The sequence below is a fragment of the Mandrillus leucophaeus genome, unplaced genomic scaffold (assembly GCF_000951045.1).
Source record: "Mandrillus leucophaeus isolate KB7577 unplaced genomic scaffold, Mleu.le_1.0 Scaffold64, whole genome shotgun sequence".
Lineage (NCBI taxonomy): Eukaryota > Metazoa > Chordata > Mammalia > Primates > Cercopithecidae > Mandrillus > Mandrillus leucophaeus.
In genome coordinates, this window is record NW_012106919.1 from 6,292,855 (window position 1) to 6,307,310 (window position 14,456).

The 14,456-nt window shown below is 48.5% G+C and overlaps 1 protein-coding gene across 1 annotated transcript in view; it reads left to right on the forward strand.

Moving 5' to 3' along the window:
* Positions 1–1,545: 1,545 nt before the first annotated feature.
* PTGFRN (prostaglandin F2 receptor inhibitor) overlaps positions 1,546–14,456 on the forward strand; it is a 77,993-nt gene continuing 65,082 nt past the window's right edge. The window contains exon 1 of the mRNA XM_012000837.1: positions 1,546–1,869. Coding sequence (XP_011856227.1) covers positions 1,821–1,869 — 49 coding nt within the window. The 5' untranslated portion in view covers positions 1,546–1,820. The remainder of the gene's footprint in view (positions 1,870–14,456) is intronic.

Genomic DNA, 14,456 nt, shown 5'->3' on the forward strand with positions numbered 1-14,456 from the left:
CAGGAGTTCAAGACCCGCCTGGCCAACATAGGGAGACTCCAGTGTCTACAAAAAAATAGAAACAATTAGCTAGAGTGTGGTGGCACACATATGTGGTCCCAGCTATTGAGAGGTGGAGGTGGGAGGATTGCTTGAGCCTGGGAGGTCAAGGCAGCAGTGATCCCTGATCGCACCACTGCACTTCAGCCTGGGTGACAGATCGAGATCCTGTCTCAAAAATGAAATAAAGAAAAAAGACAAAACAAATAAAAACTCCTGGTCTCAAGCAACACCATCCTCGCCCCCGCTCCCGGCCTCCCTCTCCCCCCCCCCCCGCCCTCAACTTCAGTCTTCTGAGTAGCTAGCATTACAGGCACCAGTTACCATGCCTAGCAATTTTAAACATTTCTAAGGGTACCATTCAGTGCCATTAAGTACAATAACGTTGCACCACCAGGAATGAATTTTTAAGACTCTTTCCAAAGGGTTCATACCTGGCTAATCACACATTTGATAGTGGAAATAAGAAACATTTGTTGGTTGAAAGATGGATGCATGAGAGTAAAAGTAGTGTTCTACCCCAGTGTGAGTGTGGGCAGTTTCCGCATAAGCATCTGTGATCCGTTTTCCACATGTGAATGAAAGCCCAGTGAGGGGCAGTGGGCACCAGTCCTGCTCCTTGCGTGTCTGAATCATGCTTGCTAAGTTTCAAGCAAGGAATGCTCCGTTTCTCCCAATACCCGTGGGGCCTTTTGTATTCAAATCAAAAGCACAAAACTCTATTGTGGGGGGAAGTATGAGTCTTTATTGGCAACCAGTGGTGTCCACTTAGAGCAAGAAATATGAAGTCTTAAGAGTACATTCTATATGAAGTACTATAGCTATTAATACACTTGGGTTTCGTTTGTTTTTTAAATGGGTGTCTTTGTGTGGAGCTGTTCTAATCAGTGCCACAGGCGCTGAGGAGAGGGAGGGTGCTGGGTAAGGAGGAGGCAGGCCCACCCAAATCACCGGGGAGTGGGCAGTCAGGACAGCGGGGTTCTGATTTTGCCCCTTCCCTGTGAATCCTTGGGCACCTCACCGAAACACTTAAGGCCTCTGTATGGTAGACGTTGGAATCCGTGGCCTTCAAAAGTCCTTTCAGCTCCTTCGCTCCCATCTGCGTAATTTTTGGCATAGGCCAAGCGGCTGGTTGCTGGGGTGTTTAGCTCAGGACGAGAGGCCGAACGAGCGGGGAGTTGATTGAGGATAGACTAGACACGCGTGGGTGACTCCAGCGTGATGGAACGCGGGGTGTCCCGGGATAGGGCTAAAGCGAAGGGATTTCCAGACGAGTCTTTCCCAGGCCAACTTTTAAAGGTCGGAGGAAAGTTTCTCGTGGGGTGGGGGCCTAGAGGGGAAGGCAGGGTGGGCTCCGACGCCTCCTCGCCTTTAAGCGGGTGGCCCCTGCGCTTCCTCCGTTACCTGGAGCGGGGAGGGGCTTGGGAAAGTTTGTGTTTGTTGCTGGCAAAGCGCCGGATGGGAGGCGCGGGCGGGCGGGCGCTGCGGTTCTTCCCTTCTGCTTTCGGGAAGCGGTCGGGGCTGCACACTCGGATCGGCGGGGCCGGCTCCCGGGCCCGGCCGGCTGGAGGAGGGAGGGAAGGAGGCGGGAGGGAGCGAGCGGAGCCAGGGGCGCACGTACGCCCCAGCGCTGGGATTTATCGGCTCGCGAGGAGAGCGGAGCAGGCGCGCGGCCCAGGCGGAGGAGCGCCGACTCTGGAGCAGCCGGAGCTGGAGGAGGAGGAGGAGGAGAGGCGGCGGGGAAGGAGGAGGAGGGGGAGAGTCGCTCCCGCCGGGCGAGCATGGGGCGCCTGGCGCCGAGGCCACTGCTGCTGGCGCTCCTGTCGCTGGGTGAGTGTGCGCGGGGCTCGGCGGGGCGCAGGGGGTCTGGCAGGGCCGTGGAGGGCTCGGCGGGGCGCGGCTGCAGCGCGCGGCCTGGGTCACTGAGGGTGCCCGGGCTGCTCCCGGGAAACCCGGCCGGGGTGCGCGGGCTGCTTGGCCCGGCGGGGAGCGGCCGCGGGGCCGCCCGGAGCCTGGCGCGAATCCGCCCGGGCCCCGCGCGCGGGGTGCAAGTGGCGGCTCCGCCAGGCCGAGCCTCGCCCCCAACATGTGCCGGGGGGAGTGGCCGGGGCCGGCTTTCCCCAGCCCTCCCTACCTGTTGGCCGCCGGGAGCCCGGCTCACCTTGAACTCCCGGCCCGGAAGGTGCTGCGGTCCCGGCCCGGGTCCCCCGCTCGAGAGCGGAAATGTGAGCCTTTGATATGCCCCGCCATAGCCGCCGCCGGCCGGGTCTCTCTTCGCCCAGCCCGCGCGGAGTTGCCTTTCCAGGGAAGCGAGAGAATCCTCCAACTTCCTTCCACGAAGGTCACAGGGTGGCCCGGAGCGTTACAATGGAAATCGGCGGGCGAGTCCTGCCGTCATTTTCGTCGTGGCTAGATTGTCTGCCTCAGTCTTTTCTTTTAGCTTTTCTTGAAGCTGCCTAGCTGCGTATTTATACACAAAGACCTAAGAGCCTGGCTTCTCCAACTTTTTCTACCTGTTACTTTTCCTCCCTTACTGTCCCCTCATCTTCCACCCTCCGGAAACCCTCGGTGCCCCGTGAGGTTTTGGCCCAGCGCCCTCCCCCCACCCAAGGAATCTTTTGTGGGTTTTTTCCCTCTCCATTTTCCATTCACTCCATACACAGACACCATCTTCACGTAGATCCACATGGTGATCCTAGCCAGCCACGGAAATATGTTTATTAAGTGCCCACCATGGTACCCCAGGGCCGACTCTTAAATGCTTTGATATTCTTGGATCCTTGTGGTCAGTGTCAACCAGGACAAGATGATTCTTGTGACCCGGCCTTGGGTTCTCTTCCAAGCCCCTAGAGAAGGCAGATCTGAGTCTTTTACAGAGCGCATGGTGTGCGGTGTCCGTCCCATCCAGGTCCCAGCTGCTCACAGGGCAAATGACTACTCTGCACTTACGGTCGGAGGGTCCCAGAGAAGGCCTTCTACAGCCACTCCCCTACTGGGGACACCGGGGGCCCACACTGCTCTAAGCCCCGTGACTCCTGCTGCTGGTAAACCAGCCTTGCTAGCTTCTGTGTTTTCTTCCTTCACCTTGAAGAGATTTTCTGAACTGACTCCCTCAGAGAGCTCGTCCAGCCACATTGCTTCAGCTTCAGCCCATGTGCAGAAAGCTTCCAGATCTTCCACTTAGTTTTATGGCATCTTTTCTATAGTCCCTGATCCTAGTGCTTTGTTTTTATTTTTGAAACAAAGCCTCACTCTGTCACCCAGTCTGGAGTTCAGTGGCACAACCATAGCTCACTGAAGCCTCAAACTCCTGGGCTCAATTGACTCTCCCACCTGAGCCTCCTGAAGTGCTGGGATTACAGGCATGCTCCACCACACCCGGTGGTAGTGCCTTTAATCTTTACTTTTCACTGCGGGACCCTTGTAAGTTGTATGTTAGTGGTGCACTGCTGTTATAGTCCACACACATTTATTGACTGTGTGTGTCTAGGTCAAGCAGGGCCGTGGCCTGGGTTTGCACAGATTGTGCACTGTGCAACTTCGGGAGCTGCTGTTCACTTTGTAGTCTGTGTGAATGACTCCCCCTAGAGTTGTGCAGTTCTTTGAACAACCCGGGTACCAGTTATGAGGGTGGGATGAGGTAGAACTTTGAAAACTTTGAAAACAATGCCCTTGAGTAATCATAATGAGGGGGGAAGAGGGAAGGGGGCAAAGAGAGACTGACAAAAGCAAAATACAAGTGGGGAAAGCACAGCTTGGGGAAATCTTGATTGTACTCCAGCATATCCTGTCCTGGCTGGATGCCTCCTATGAATTACGCTGGGAATTTCTGTGGTGTCACTAGCCGGTGCCTTTTCACCTGACAGTTCTCTGAACCATTGATGACCCTCCTGATAACTCTGCTGCCACAGAATCTCACTTGGCGTGACTTCAGCCTGACCTCTGGGAAGGTCTCCCTGTGTTACACTACTCTAGCACTGTACTGATCCCTGAAATGTAATACATTGATAAGCAAGATCATCTTTCCTCCTAGGGAGTAACCTGAGTATAATCTTGGTATCACTGCTCTTTTTGACCTCCACATTCACATAGTCTCTCAATTCTTGCGTCTCCCCATAGCACAGACTCCAGCTTCTTCCTTTCCTTCCTGTTTCTACGGCTACTGTCTTAGCCCAGGTCCCAATTGTTTCCCACACAATTGGTGTCTTCCTGGTTGGTTATTTCCTCCAGCCTCCCTTTTAAGCTCATCCTTTTCCTAAATGATCATTTTTGGGGCTCCCACCTGTTCTCACTGGGTCCTTATGACTTTCCTCCAAGAAGATGTTGCCCCTAGTGTCCTCCCCTCCAGTCTTCTCTGGCTCACACACTTTGTTCTATCTAACCTGTTTGCTGTCCTTTATGTAGACTATATTAAACTTTCCGCCCCTTCTACTTCTCACCTCTTGCCTGTGTATTAGTATTTTCTTTTTCCCCTAAAACTCACTTTCTCCATGAAGCCTTTCTAAACCTACCTACCATGATCGCACCAGAACCCACCCAGCCACATAGGGCAGGTTTCACATCCATTGCCTGTGTCTGATCTGTCTTGCCCGTCCACTCAGTGTGGCATTTCTTGAGTGGCCACTCAAGAAATGTGCCGCATTCACAGAGAGAGTGCCACTCTGTGTGCAACCGTGTGTTCAATACTGGGAGTCCCAGACAAATGACCAAGACACAGCATCTGCCTGAGCGGCTGGTGGGTGTGAGTGGACAGAGGATAAAATAGCTAACCACAGGCCTGAATGAAATACCTGACGTGGAAACCAAGTGTGGGAAACAAGGAAGGGGATGATTAATTTTGACTTGGGGGTTGGGGCTGGTTTTGCTGAAGAGGTGACATTTGAGCTGAGCCTTGAGGATAATTAGAATTTTGAAAGAAAGGATAGAAGAGCATTCTAGGCTCTGGGGAAAAGCCTAAAGTGTGGATGAGTGAAAGTACATGGCTCATTCAGAAATGGCACGTAAGTTCTATGTAACTGGGAGGAGGAGGAAATGGGGGTGCAATTATTTGGGGGAGGAGGAAATAATGGGAGAGGAAAGGTGGGTTTGAGATAGATCCTGTAGGTTTTGCGTGCTGTGCTGAGGAGTCTGGACTGGGAGGGGTAGATTTCTTGGTGCTCTGGGTGCTGCCAGGCAGTCTGTGCCCTGTCATCAGAGCATATATTTACTTCATTGTATGTAATTGTCTGTTCCCTACTCCGATTGTTTCCCCTGGGGGCAGGGGCCACATTGGTTTTGTTCACTACAATGTCCCTATTACTAATAGGATATATAACCCATACTGGGTGTTTGTTACATATTGGCTGACTGAATACTTATAAATATATATGTCGTTTTATCTGTGGGAATGGGTAAGCCATTAAAAGTTTGTAGGGCGAGATTAGGAGGACAGGGTGATGTGTTGAGGAGGATAAACCCTCAACTAGTGCAACATAAATTGGAGAGTGGAAGGCACAGAGATTGTAGGGTGGGATTAACACATTTTCTTCATTTATGTCTTTATTTTGGTAAATCTATTGAGATACTTTTTTAAGTGTCAAAAGCATCACATCAGTATTTTAGAATTCAAATAATATAAAAGGACTTTGTATTAATCAGGTAGGCTAAACTGCTGTAACAAACTCGAAGCATAGTGGTTCAGACAATAGATGTGTCTTATATAACAATGTGAGGGAGATGCTTCAGAGGGAAGGGTTGGGTGGGAACCCTGCTTTCCACAGTCATTCTGGCTCCCCAGCTGGTAGCAGTTTCGCTGTCTTCAACTCACAGTTTCTAAGATCACTTTGGTAGTCATCTTCACCATTCCAGCCCCTACAAAGGAGGAAAAGAGTATGGAGTAGAATATATGGAGGCTTTGTGGGTCAGACTTGAAAGTGGCACACGTCATTTCTGCACACGTTCTATTGGAGAGACTTTGGGCCCATGCCACACTAGCTGTAAGGAAAACTGGGAAGCCATGTGCCAGCTACTATGGAAGAAGGGAAGGACAGATTTTGAGGGAACAGCTAGCAGTCTCTGTGTTACTTATAAAGGATACAAGGTCAAAAGAAAAATCTGGGCTAAACATGTCAGCTCATGCCTGCAATCCCAGAACTTTGGGAGACCAAGGCAGGAGGACTGCTTGAGATCGGGAGATCGAGACCAGCCTGTGCAACATAGTGAGACCCCCATCTCTACTAAAAAATAAGAAAAGTTAGCTGGGTATGGTGGCATGTGCCTGTGGTTCCAGCTACTTGGGAGGCTGAATGGGGAGAATCACTTGAGTCTGGGAGGTCAAGGCTGTAGGGGACCGTGATTGCACCACTGCACTCCAGCTTGGGCAACAAAGTGAGACCCTGTCTCAAAAAAAAAAAGGAAAAAAATGTGTCCACCCTCCTGCCCACGCACAACCATTCCTGTCTAATGTGTGTGTGTCTCTGCATACTGAATATTTTGTTTGTTTTTTTTCCTCATAGCTTCTGTACAAGGCTTTGCACCTAATGGGCACAGACTAATAATAGCTACTATTTCTAGATGGCATATCAAGCATCAAGCTCTGACATACATTCTGGTATTTATTCCTCACAGCAATACTTTGAGAAAGTCACTATTATTTTCTCTTTTTTACAGATAAGGAAACTGATGCCTAGAAAAGTTAGTTAACTTGTCTAGAGTCATACAGATATTCCCTAGAAGACCCAGGATCTGATCTCAGGACTCCATTCTGTCTCTTCTAAGGAAAAGTTGACTTATAGTCGCTAAACCTTATGCTGTGTATTGCTTGAGATTAGCTTAGGTGAAGAAGGATGATAGTGGTTTGAAAGTGAAAGTGCATTTAGAAATAGGAGGATCCAGGATTAGTGCAGCCCAGGCACACTTCCTGAAGGGAAGGATAGTGCCAGCATGTACCTCAGAGGTGTGGCATCCCTGCAACCCTAGCAGGTGGCCATGTCGGCTCTGAGGACGGGCCTAAATGCAACTGTCTCTGGAAAGCCTGAAGGAGGAGGAAGGCCAGCGGGAGGAACCCTAGTGAATCCATCCAGCTTTAACAGTCTTTGAAGTGTTGTGGCCTTCAGAGATTCCTTGGCACTCATTTTAGCCTTGTTAACAGAATTCCTGTATCTGCCAAGCTGATTAATGCCTGCCCTGGCTATAATTATTCTTATTAGCCTGCTGAATAGGAACTCTAGTTGTCAGTGATCGTTCCTTGCAAGGCAGCAAGCTAGTCGACATTTATGTGGCTATTTTGTTTTAGCGATGAACTGCTTTGCTGATTTTCCACCCATAGATTGAATGTGCATTTTCACATTGGCACTGCGTCTGGCAGTTAAATAAGGTGTGTGCTTGTCTGTCGGTGTGTGTCTGCATCTCACTTTATGAAACGAAGTTGGAGGGATGCTGTCCAGGCAGTTCATAGCTGTTTTCGTTTAATTGCATTGGTCTCTTCAAGGCAGGGTTGCAAGGGTCATTTGACTCTGCTTTGGGAAAATAACTTGAACTGGCAAAAATTCTTCATAATTTATCTTCTGGAAAAGGCGAAGTGCTGCAGTTGGCACAGTCGGTGGTTTTTTCGATCTTGGACTATTTCTCCCCACACCAACTGTAGTCTTTGGGAAGCAACAGAATTCGACCCAGTAGTTAACACTGTCGCGTCCCAGCAATATGCGTTTCCATTAGGCTGGAGATCATGGCTCTGTGTATTTGCTTGTGTTCTTTGAAGGCTGATTTCTCCACAATACTCTGTAAGTGTTTGTGGTAGATTATGGAGTCACTAAGCAGCATGATTCAAGTCTAAGTAAAATGTTCTGGGCCCTTAATTGCATCCTGTTTCACACCTTTACAAGCAGTTGGAATGTGAAAATATTTACATCACTTGGGGTATTTCATAGGAGTGGAGAAGAACCCGTGGCTACTGTTGCTCTGTCTAGGATGAATTTGGCTTAGAATAGTGAAGAGTGAAATTGTGCCTAAGGGTTCCGGGCACATTTCAGAGTGGGTGCTACCTTGGAATCCTAATGAAATAGAGATAGTAGGCAGATAGATGAGTTACTTCTTGGAGCTTAAAAGTGACTCCAAGCCAGGAATATTCTGATAATGGCTCTTCCTTGCTCTTCTTTAGAGCTGGGCTAGACAGAACTTCCCAGCTAATGGGCCGCAGTAAGGACCCACATGGGTTTCAGGTGGGTTGTCATGATATTGATACCCACAGGGCAGGGGCTGCCTCTAAATCCAAAGGCCTGCTTACCTGGAGAGCTACACAGATATTATCATTTCCTGTGTGTGCTATGATTTGACGAAGGATGGCAGTTCTCTCCTTCACTTGGTGAACTACAGCCCTTTAGCCCGAGCCTTGGAATGAGCTGTTTGAAGATGCAAGGTGAGAAGCTCAGTAACACGGCTAGCAGCTCATTTATTCAGCAAATATTGAGCAAGCGCCTGCTATTACACGCCGGGCATTGTTCTGAGGATTGCTCTATGAACAGAGCAGACTGAGATCTGCCCTCAAAGGGTCGGACAAAATGCACTAGATGTCAGAAAGTGGACGATTGAGATGAGGGTCAAAGGGCAGGTTCTTGGAAATGCCTGCAGTGAGGAGACAGGAAATGAAAGGGAGAGTGCTAGGAGTAGTCAGGGAAGGGGAGAAGTACCGGGAGAGCACAGCTCTCGGAAGCAAAGCAGAGATGGGTGTGAGTGGACTCGTTAAAGAGGGATTGGTCACATGCTGCTGCAGAACTGGAAGGATAAAGACAGAGAAGCCCTTGGATATGGGCACTGTGAAGTCTGCCCAAACAGTGAAGGAGGAAGGGAAATCACAGAACTTGAGAAGTGGGTGGGATGGGGAAGGAACTCTTGAGTCAGAAACGATCGCCCACCTTTTCAGGTGGTGTGGAGCAGAAGACCACTGTGAGGGTAGTGGCTCGGGGCACGGCAGAACCAGATCAACTTAAACAGGATCCAGGAGTCTCCAAGCAGGCCCACAGGCCAGCTGGGAGACTCTCATGGCAAAGGACAGGCTGAAGAGCAGTGAGCAGCCGTGACTACTGGGTGTGGACTCCAGAGAAGGTGGCATGGGGGGTTGGGGTGCAAATAGAAACCCTAGCCTTGAAAAGCCAGAGAGGAGAGAAAGGAGAGGGAGAGGAGAGCGTGCAGAGAGCAGTGTGGTGCTCTCTGCAGTCTCTGCAGTGCTCTCAGACTGCCCTAAGAATAGCCCCAAAGCTTCCCCAGATGTGCTAGTTAGAGATTATCTATATGTTCCCTTGTTCCCTGTCTCTCTCTTTTTAGGACAGGATCTCACGCTATCACCCCGGCTGGATTACAGTGGTGCAATCACAGCTCATTGCAGCATGAAACTCCTGGGCTCAAGCAGTCCTCCCACCTCAGCCTCCTGAGTAGCTAGGACTGACTGCACCACCATGCCTGGCTAATTTTTTATCTTTTTTTAGAGGCAAGGTCTTGCTGTGTTTCTCAGACTGGTCTCAAACTCCTGGCCTCAAGTGATCCTCCTGCCTCAGCCTCCCAAAATATTGTGAGCCACTGCGCCTGGCCTGTATGTTCTTTCTTTCTTTATCTGCACACATATAAAGTTTCCTCTGTGTCCCTCTGGATGTCTTCTTCCATGTTGATTGGTGGAATTAACTTACTCTCTGATAGCTTTTTGGTCTTTGGCTGTTAGGCAGAATCTCTAGCAAAGGGACTCTTGCATTTTGTAATCCATCTTTCTCTTATATCAGCTAAGAAGATTTTAATAGTTTGTATTACAAATAAGCCATAACATGTGTGTTTTTAAAACCTACTTCTGTTCTTTATACTCTTCCATCCTTACTTCATCTCCCAGTTAAAAGAGGAAAAAATGGGGTTCAGGCTTCAGAATCAGCCTTTCATTTGAATCCTGCCTCCCCTCAGCGTGAACCTTGGACAGATTTTCTAACCTCTTTGAATCTCACTTTCTGTCTCTGTGAAATGGGAATAATACCTCTCTCGAAGGTTTTCCATGAAGATTAAAAACAATATATTTAGAAGAATGCAAACATTAGTGTGTGTAAGTTCCTAGAAATCTGCTACCCCAAGTGTGTTCTGTGGACCACCAGCATTGGCAGCACCTGGGGGAACCTCAGGTCCAACCTTGTGAATCAAAGTTTGTATTTGAACAAGATCCCCAGGGGATTCCAATGCATGCTAAAGTTTGAGAAGCATGTCTGGAGGAGTGTTTGGCACACAAATTACTTGGTAGTCTGGGCTTTCTCAGTGGGACTGAGGCAAAGCCATGGTCAGAGTCAGAGCTGGAGGAGAGTGGGCTGGGGCTGGACCCCATGGGAATGTGACAGACATTCAGTTAGCAATGAAGGATGGAGGATAGCTTAGGTCTGTAGTGGAGGCAGTGGGCCTAGTTTCCTGGCTTTATCCCACCAAGTTTGGCAGCCTAAGAGAGACAGCATCATGTGGTCTCTCCATGGAATGAGGGTGGAAGGATGAGGGATAAGGGAACCAAGGGAACTGATGAGAACATCACAGGAAAGAGTAGCCAAGCAGTACAGGTGGGATGGGCAGGTGAGTGGGGCTTCCAGGCCTGATGCACCTGCAGAAGGTTTGAGGGCCTGGAGGGCATGATGAGGGCATAAAAGCAGATTCTGAGGTGCAAGGGAGTGGGTAATCTAGAAAAGTAGGAGGTGAGGGTCAAGAGAGGTGACTTCTGAATTCCGGGTTTTGGCAGCAGAGATCTAAGAGGTGACAGGCTGGATGGCCGGTAGTGACATAAGCATTTATTCAGAATTTTCGCCTCTTCCACCATTTTGGCTGGTTGAGCTAATATCTGACTGGGTTGGGCCTGAATGGATTAGGAGAGAGGGGTGTGACTTAGAAGCATTAGCCCTAGGCATTGTGGGAAAAAGGCAGTAACCTATGACTAAGATGAATTGGGGGTTGGGGACCAGGTGTGATGCAGAGAAACCAATATGAGGGTTCGTTCCTTCCCAGGAAATTCCTGTCTGCCTTTTTTGTAGCATTTATTTTGTGCCAGGCACTATGCTTTTTTTTTTTTTTCTTTCCTTTTTTTAGAGAGATGGGGTCTCTGTCACCCAGGCTGGAGTGTAACGTTGCAGTCATAGCCCACTGCAGCCTCAACCTCCCAGGCTGAAGTCATCCTCCCATTTCAGCCTCCTGAGCAGCTGAGACTGGCTAATGCACTTTCCATAGATGAACTTATTTAGGAGGCTTCATAGTCCCATGAGAGTAGGCACTATTGTTACCCCTATTTAGTAGATGAGCAAACTAAGTCACAGAGAGGTGAAGTCACTTGCTCAGGGTCACAGTGTAAGTGGCAGACCTGGGATTCAAACCCAGATAGTCTGGCTCCAGAGCGTGGGTTCATAACCACAGTACACTAGTATGTCTTTACATGTTAGTCAAAATAGATCTTTGAAAACACTGAAAGGAATTGATATAGTTAGCTAAATTGTGATAACATTTGTTTCCTTGTCTTTCAAGACAGGAGGCTTGGATTTTGGCCCTCGTCCTTCTACTCACTAGTTTTGTGACCTTGGACAAGTTGCTGAATAGCTCTCAGCCCCTATAAAATAAGGACTGGGCTAGCTGATCCCGAAGGTCTCCCCTTCCATCTCCAGAATTCTTTTGAGTTCAGGCTGACCCGTGCTGTTGGCCATGTGGCCTCTTGGCGCAGCCCTGGTTTCCTGCCCATCTTCCGAGCACTACTTATGATTCTGCAGCCTGTGCCTATTGTCTCTCACCTGCCTGGTGCCTCTTCACAACAGTGGGTTGGTGCCTCTGAGGGCTCTGGAAATTGTTCGGTCCTTGTAGGCAACTGCTGCCTCATTCCAGCCCATTTCCTGTGCACTAAAGATCTTTCCCTGTGGTTCTCTATTGTACAGAGGTGTCCCCACCACCAGGCTAACTGGGCTTTCAGGCAGACCTCTGGGGGAAGTCACAGAAACGGTAAAACAATAAGCCATTTCTAGATGACAGACTGTTTCTTATCATTACTGATTTTTTGTGTGTGTGCAAGTTTTGATTGAGGATATCAGCCATGAGTAAGCTGGAGCTGACTAATCAAGCCTCAGCCCTCACAAATGTGACTTGTGTCTTCTCCCTTCAGCCTAGGAAAGAGCCTAGAAGATGCTCCACGGGTTGCCCTTTTCCCAGTGTACCCCAGACCACAATGAGAAGAGACATAGACATCTTTAGATATGTATAAATATTGCCACTACTTTGGATTTTACACCCTTCCTGAAGGGTAGAAGAGTTGAAATACTTTAATTTTTTTGAAGCAGGGGCTTGCTCTGTTGCCCAGGCGGAAGTGCAGTGGTACAGTTTTGGTTCATTGCAACCACTGCCTCCCGGTTTCAAGCAATTCTCATGCCTCGGCCACCCAAGTAGCTGAAATTATAGGGATGTGCCACCACACCAGGCTAATTTTTGTATTTTTAGTAGAGACAGGGTTTTGCCATGTTGGTTAGGCTGGTCTCGAACTCCTGGCCTCAAGTGATCCACCTGCCTCAGCCTCCCAAAGTGCTGGGATTACAGGTGTGAGCCACCATGCCCAGCCGAAGAGTTGAAATTCTGACATCTCTAATCAATAGACTCAGCTGGCCAAAAAGTGTGCTCCTAGCATTTGGGGACTTTCTTCCTTTTCATTGCTTTGGTCTGAACAAGGAAGGTTCAAAATGATGCTGGATAAATACCACCTACTAAAAGGATACATTCTAGAAAGCCAACGTATTATAGAAGGAACTTATGTGTATGAGCTCAGTCCTCACTGCATCTTGGCTGCTGCCTGGCCCTCCCTGGCTACTTTAAGGTGCTACTGTTGATGCTGCTGCTAAGCCCAGTGATTTTATCTCAGTGGTTTTGGATGCAGATATTTTTGAGGCTTAACAAGAACTCATGAATTCTGGGCCATGTTTGAAGTAGCTTGCTGTCTTGTTCTGTTTCGGAGGTGTAGGGGTGGATAGTGCTTTGTGAAACCATTGCCCGCTTTAGGATGTACTGAGAAGAGAGTATTAGCTGATTTGGTGTCTGTCCAGTGTACACTACTTTGCTTATGTTGCAGTGAGGAGTTAAAAAAAAAACACAGATTTTTGGCACAATTATTCATTTTTCCATTTTCTGAAAGCTGGCACATCCAAACATTTTCTTATTTATTAGAAGACATTACAGTCCGTCATCTTGGGTTGAGAAATCCTTACAGTAAGTTCCAAGTTAAGACCATAGTGTCTAACTCACGGCATGGGCACAGCACAGGGTACTTAGTCACATTAGTCAAAGTAAAAAGTTATAACCCTTGAAGAAGTAAATTATTTGTGTCCAATTTTACTCTTCAATACAGGACACTGCTGCTTTTCTTTGTGATCTTATTTTTTTAGTACTTCAACAGCATTAATGAAATGTTAATTGTGTTTCTGACATTGTACAAGATTACAAAGTGCAAAATGGAACGGAACCAGTTACAAGTGAATGGCGCAATGGATCATAGGTGTTTTTTAAAGGCCTGGGTGAGTGAGTTATTAGATCACTGTACATATGGGGCTGTCAGAATTATAGAGATGGAACGGAGGCCAGGGGCTGTTATTATTGAAAAGCTCCATGGAGCAGGTGGGGCTGAAGAGTCGGGAGCCAGGAGCAGGACATGCGTTTCAGGTATGAAAGTGGGCAGTGCAGTTTCTCAGAGGTGAGAGCAGATACATGTGTACAGGTTGGTGTCCCATTTGGGGATTAGCTAACTTAAGTTGGAAAAATAATAGAGACCTTAGAGGATGTGGATATTAAACTCTGAAGAAGGGAGGTTGCTGGAGAAGAGGAATGTGAGCAAAGTCACCCTGAAAGATGTTGGCAGCATCGCCAGCGCCCACAGAGCAGCTAAGAGCCAGCATGTGTGAGGCTGGAGAGGTCCGCCGGGGCTTACAGGAAGCCAGCTTGCTAAATTAAGGTGATCAGTCAGGCCATAATCCTATTTTTGGTCGTTTCTTATAAGGAAAACAACTCACAGAACAATTACGCATGTTTCCCCCAGATAGTTTATCAGAGTGTTTCTTCAAAGGACTATGACCTGATAAGAGACACATAAGTTTTAGAGCAATGATGGGGAATTTTAGTTGGTTTTCTATGGAAACAAGGTTTATGCAATCATGTGATCTATTCATCGGAGTCCCACTTTCATTACCATTTATCCCACAAACAAGTTTCAGCGGAAACAGTAGTGTGAATCCCAGAAAGCCTAGTGTCATACCTGGCTTATAAATAATTGGGGTAGGTACCTTTGTTCGCTCATCTAGGGAGGGCCACAGAGGTAGCGCAGGGGCTTGCTCTGTTGCCCAGGCGGAAGTGCAGTGGTACAGTTTTGGTTCATTGCAACCACTGCCTCCCGGTTTCAAGCAATTCTCATGCCT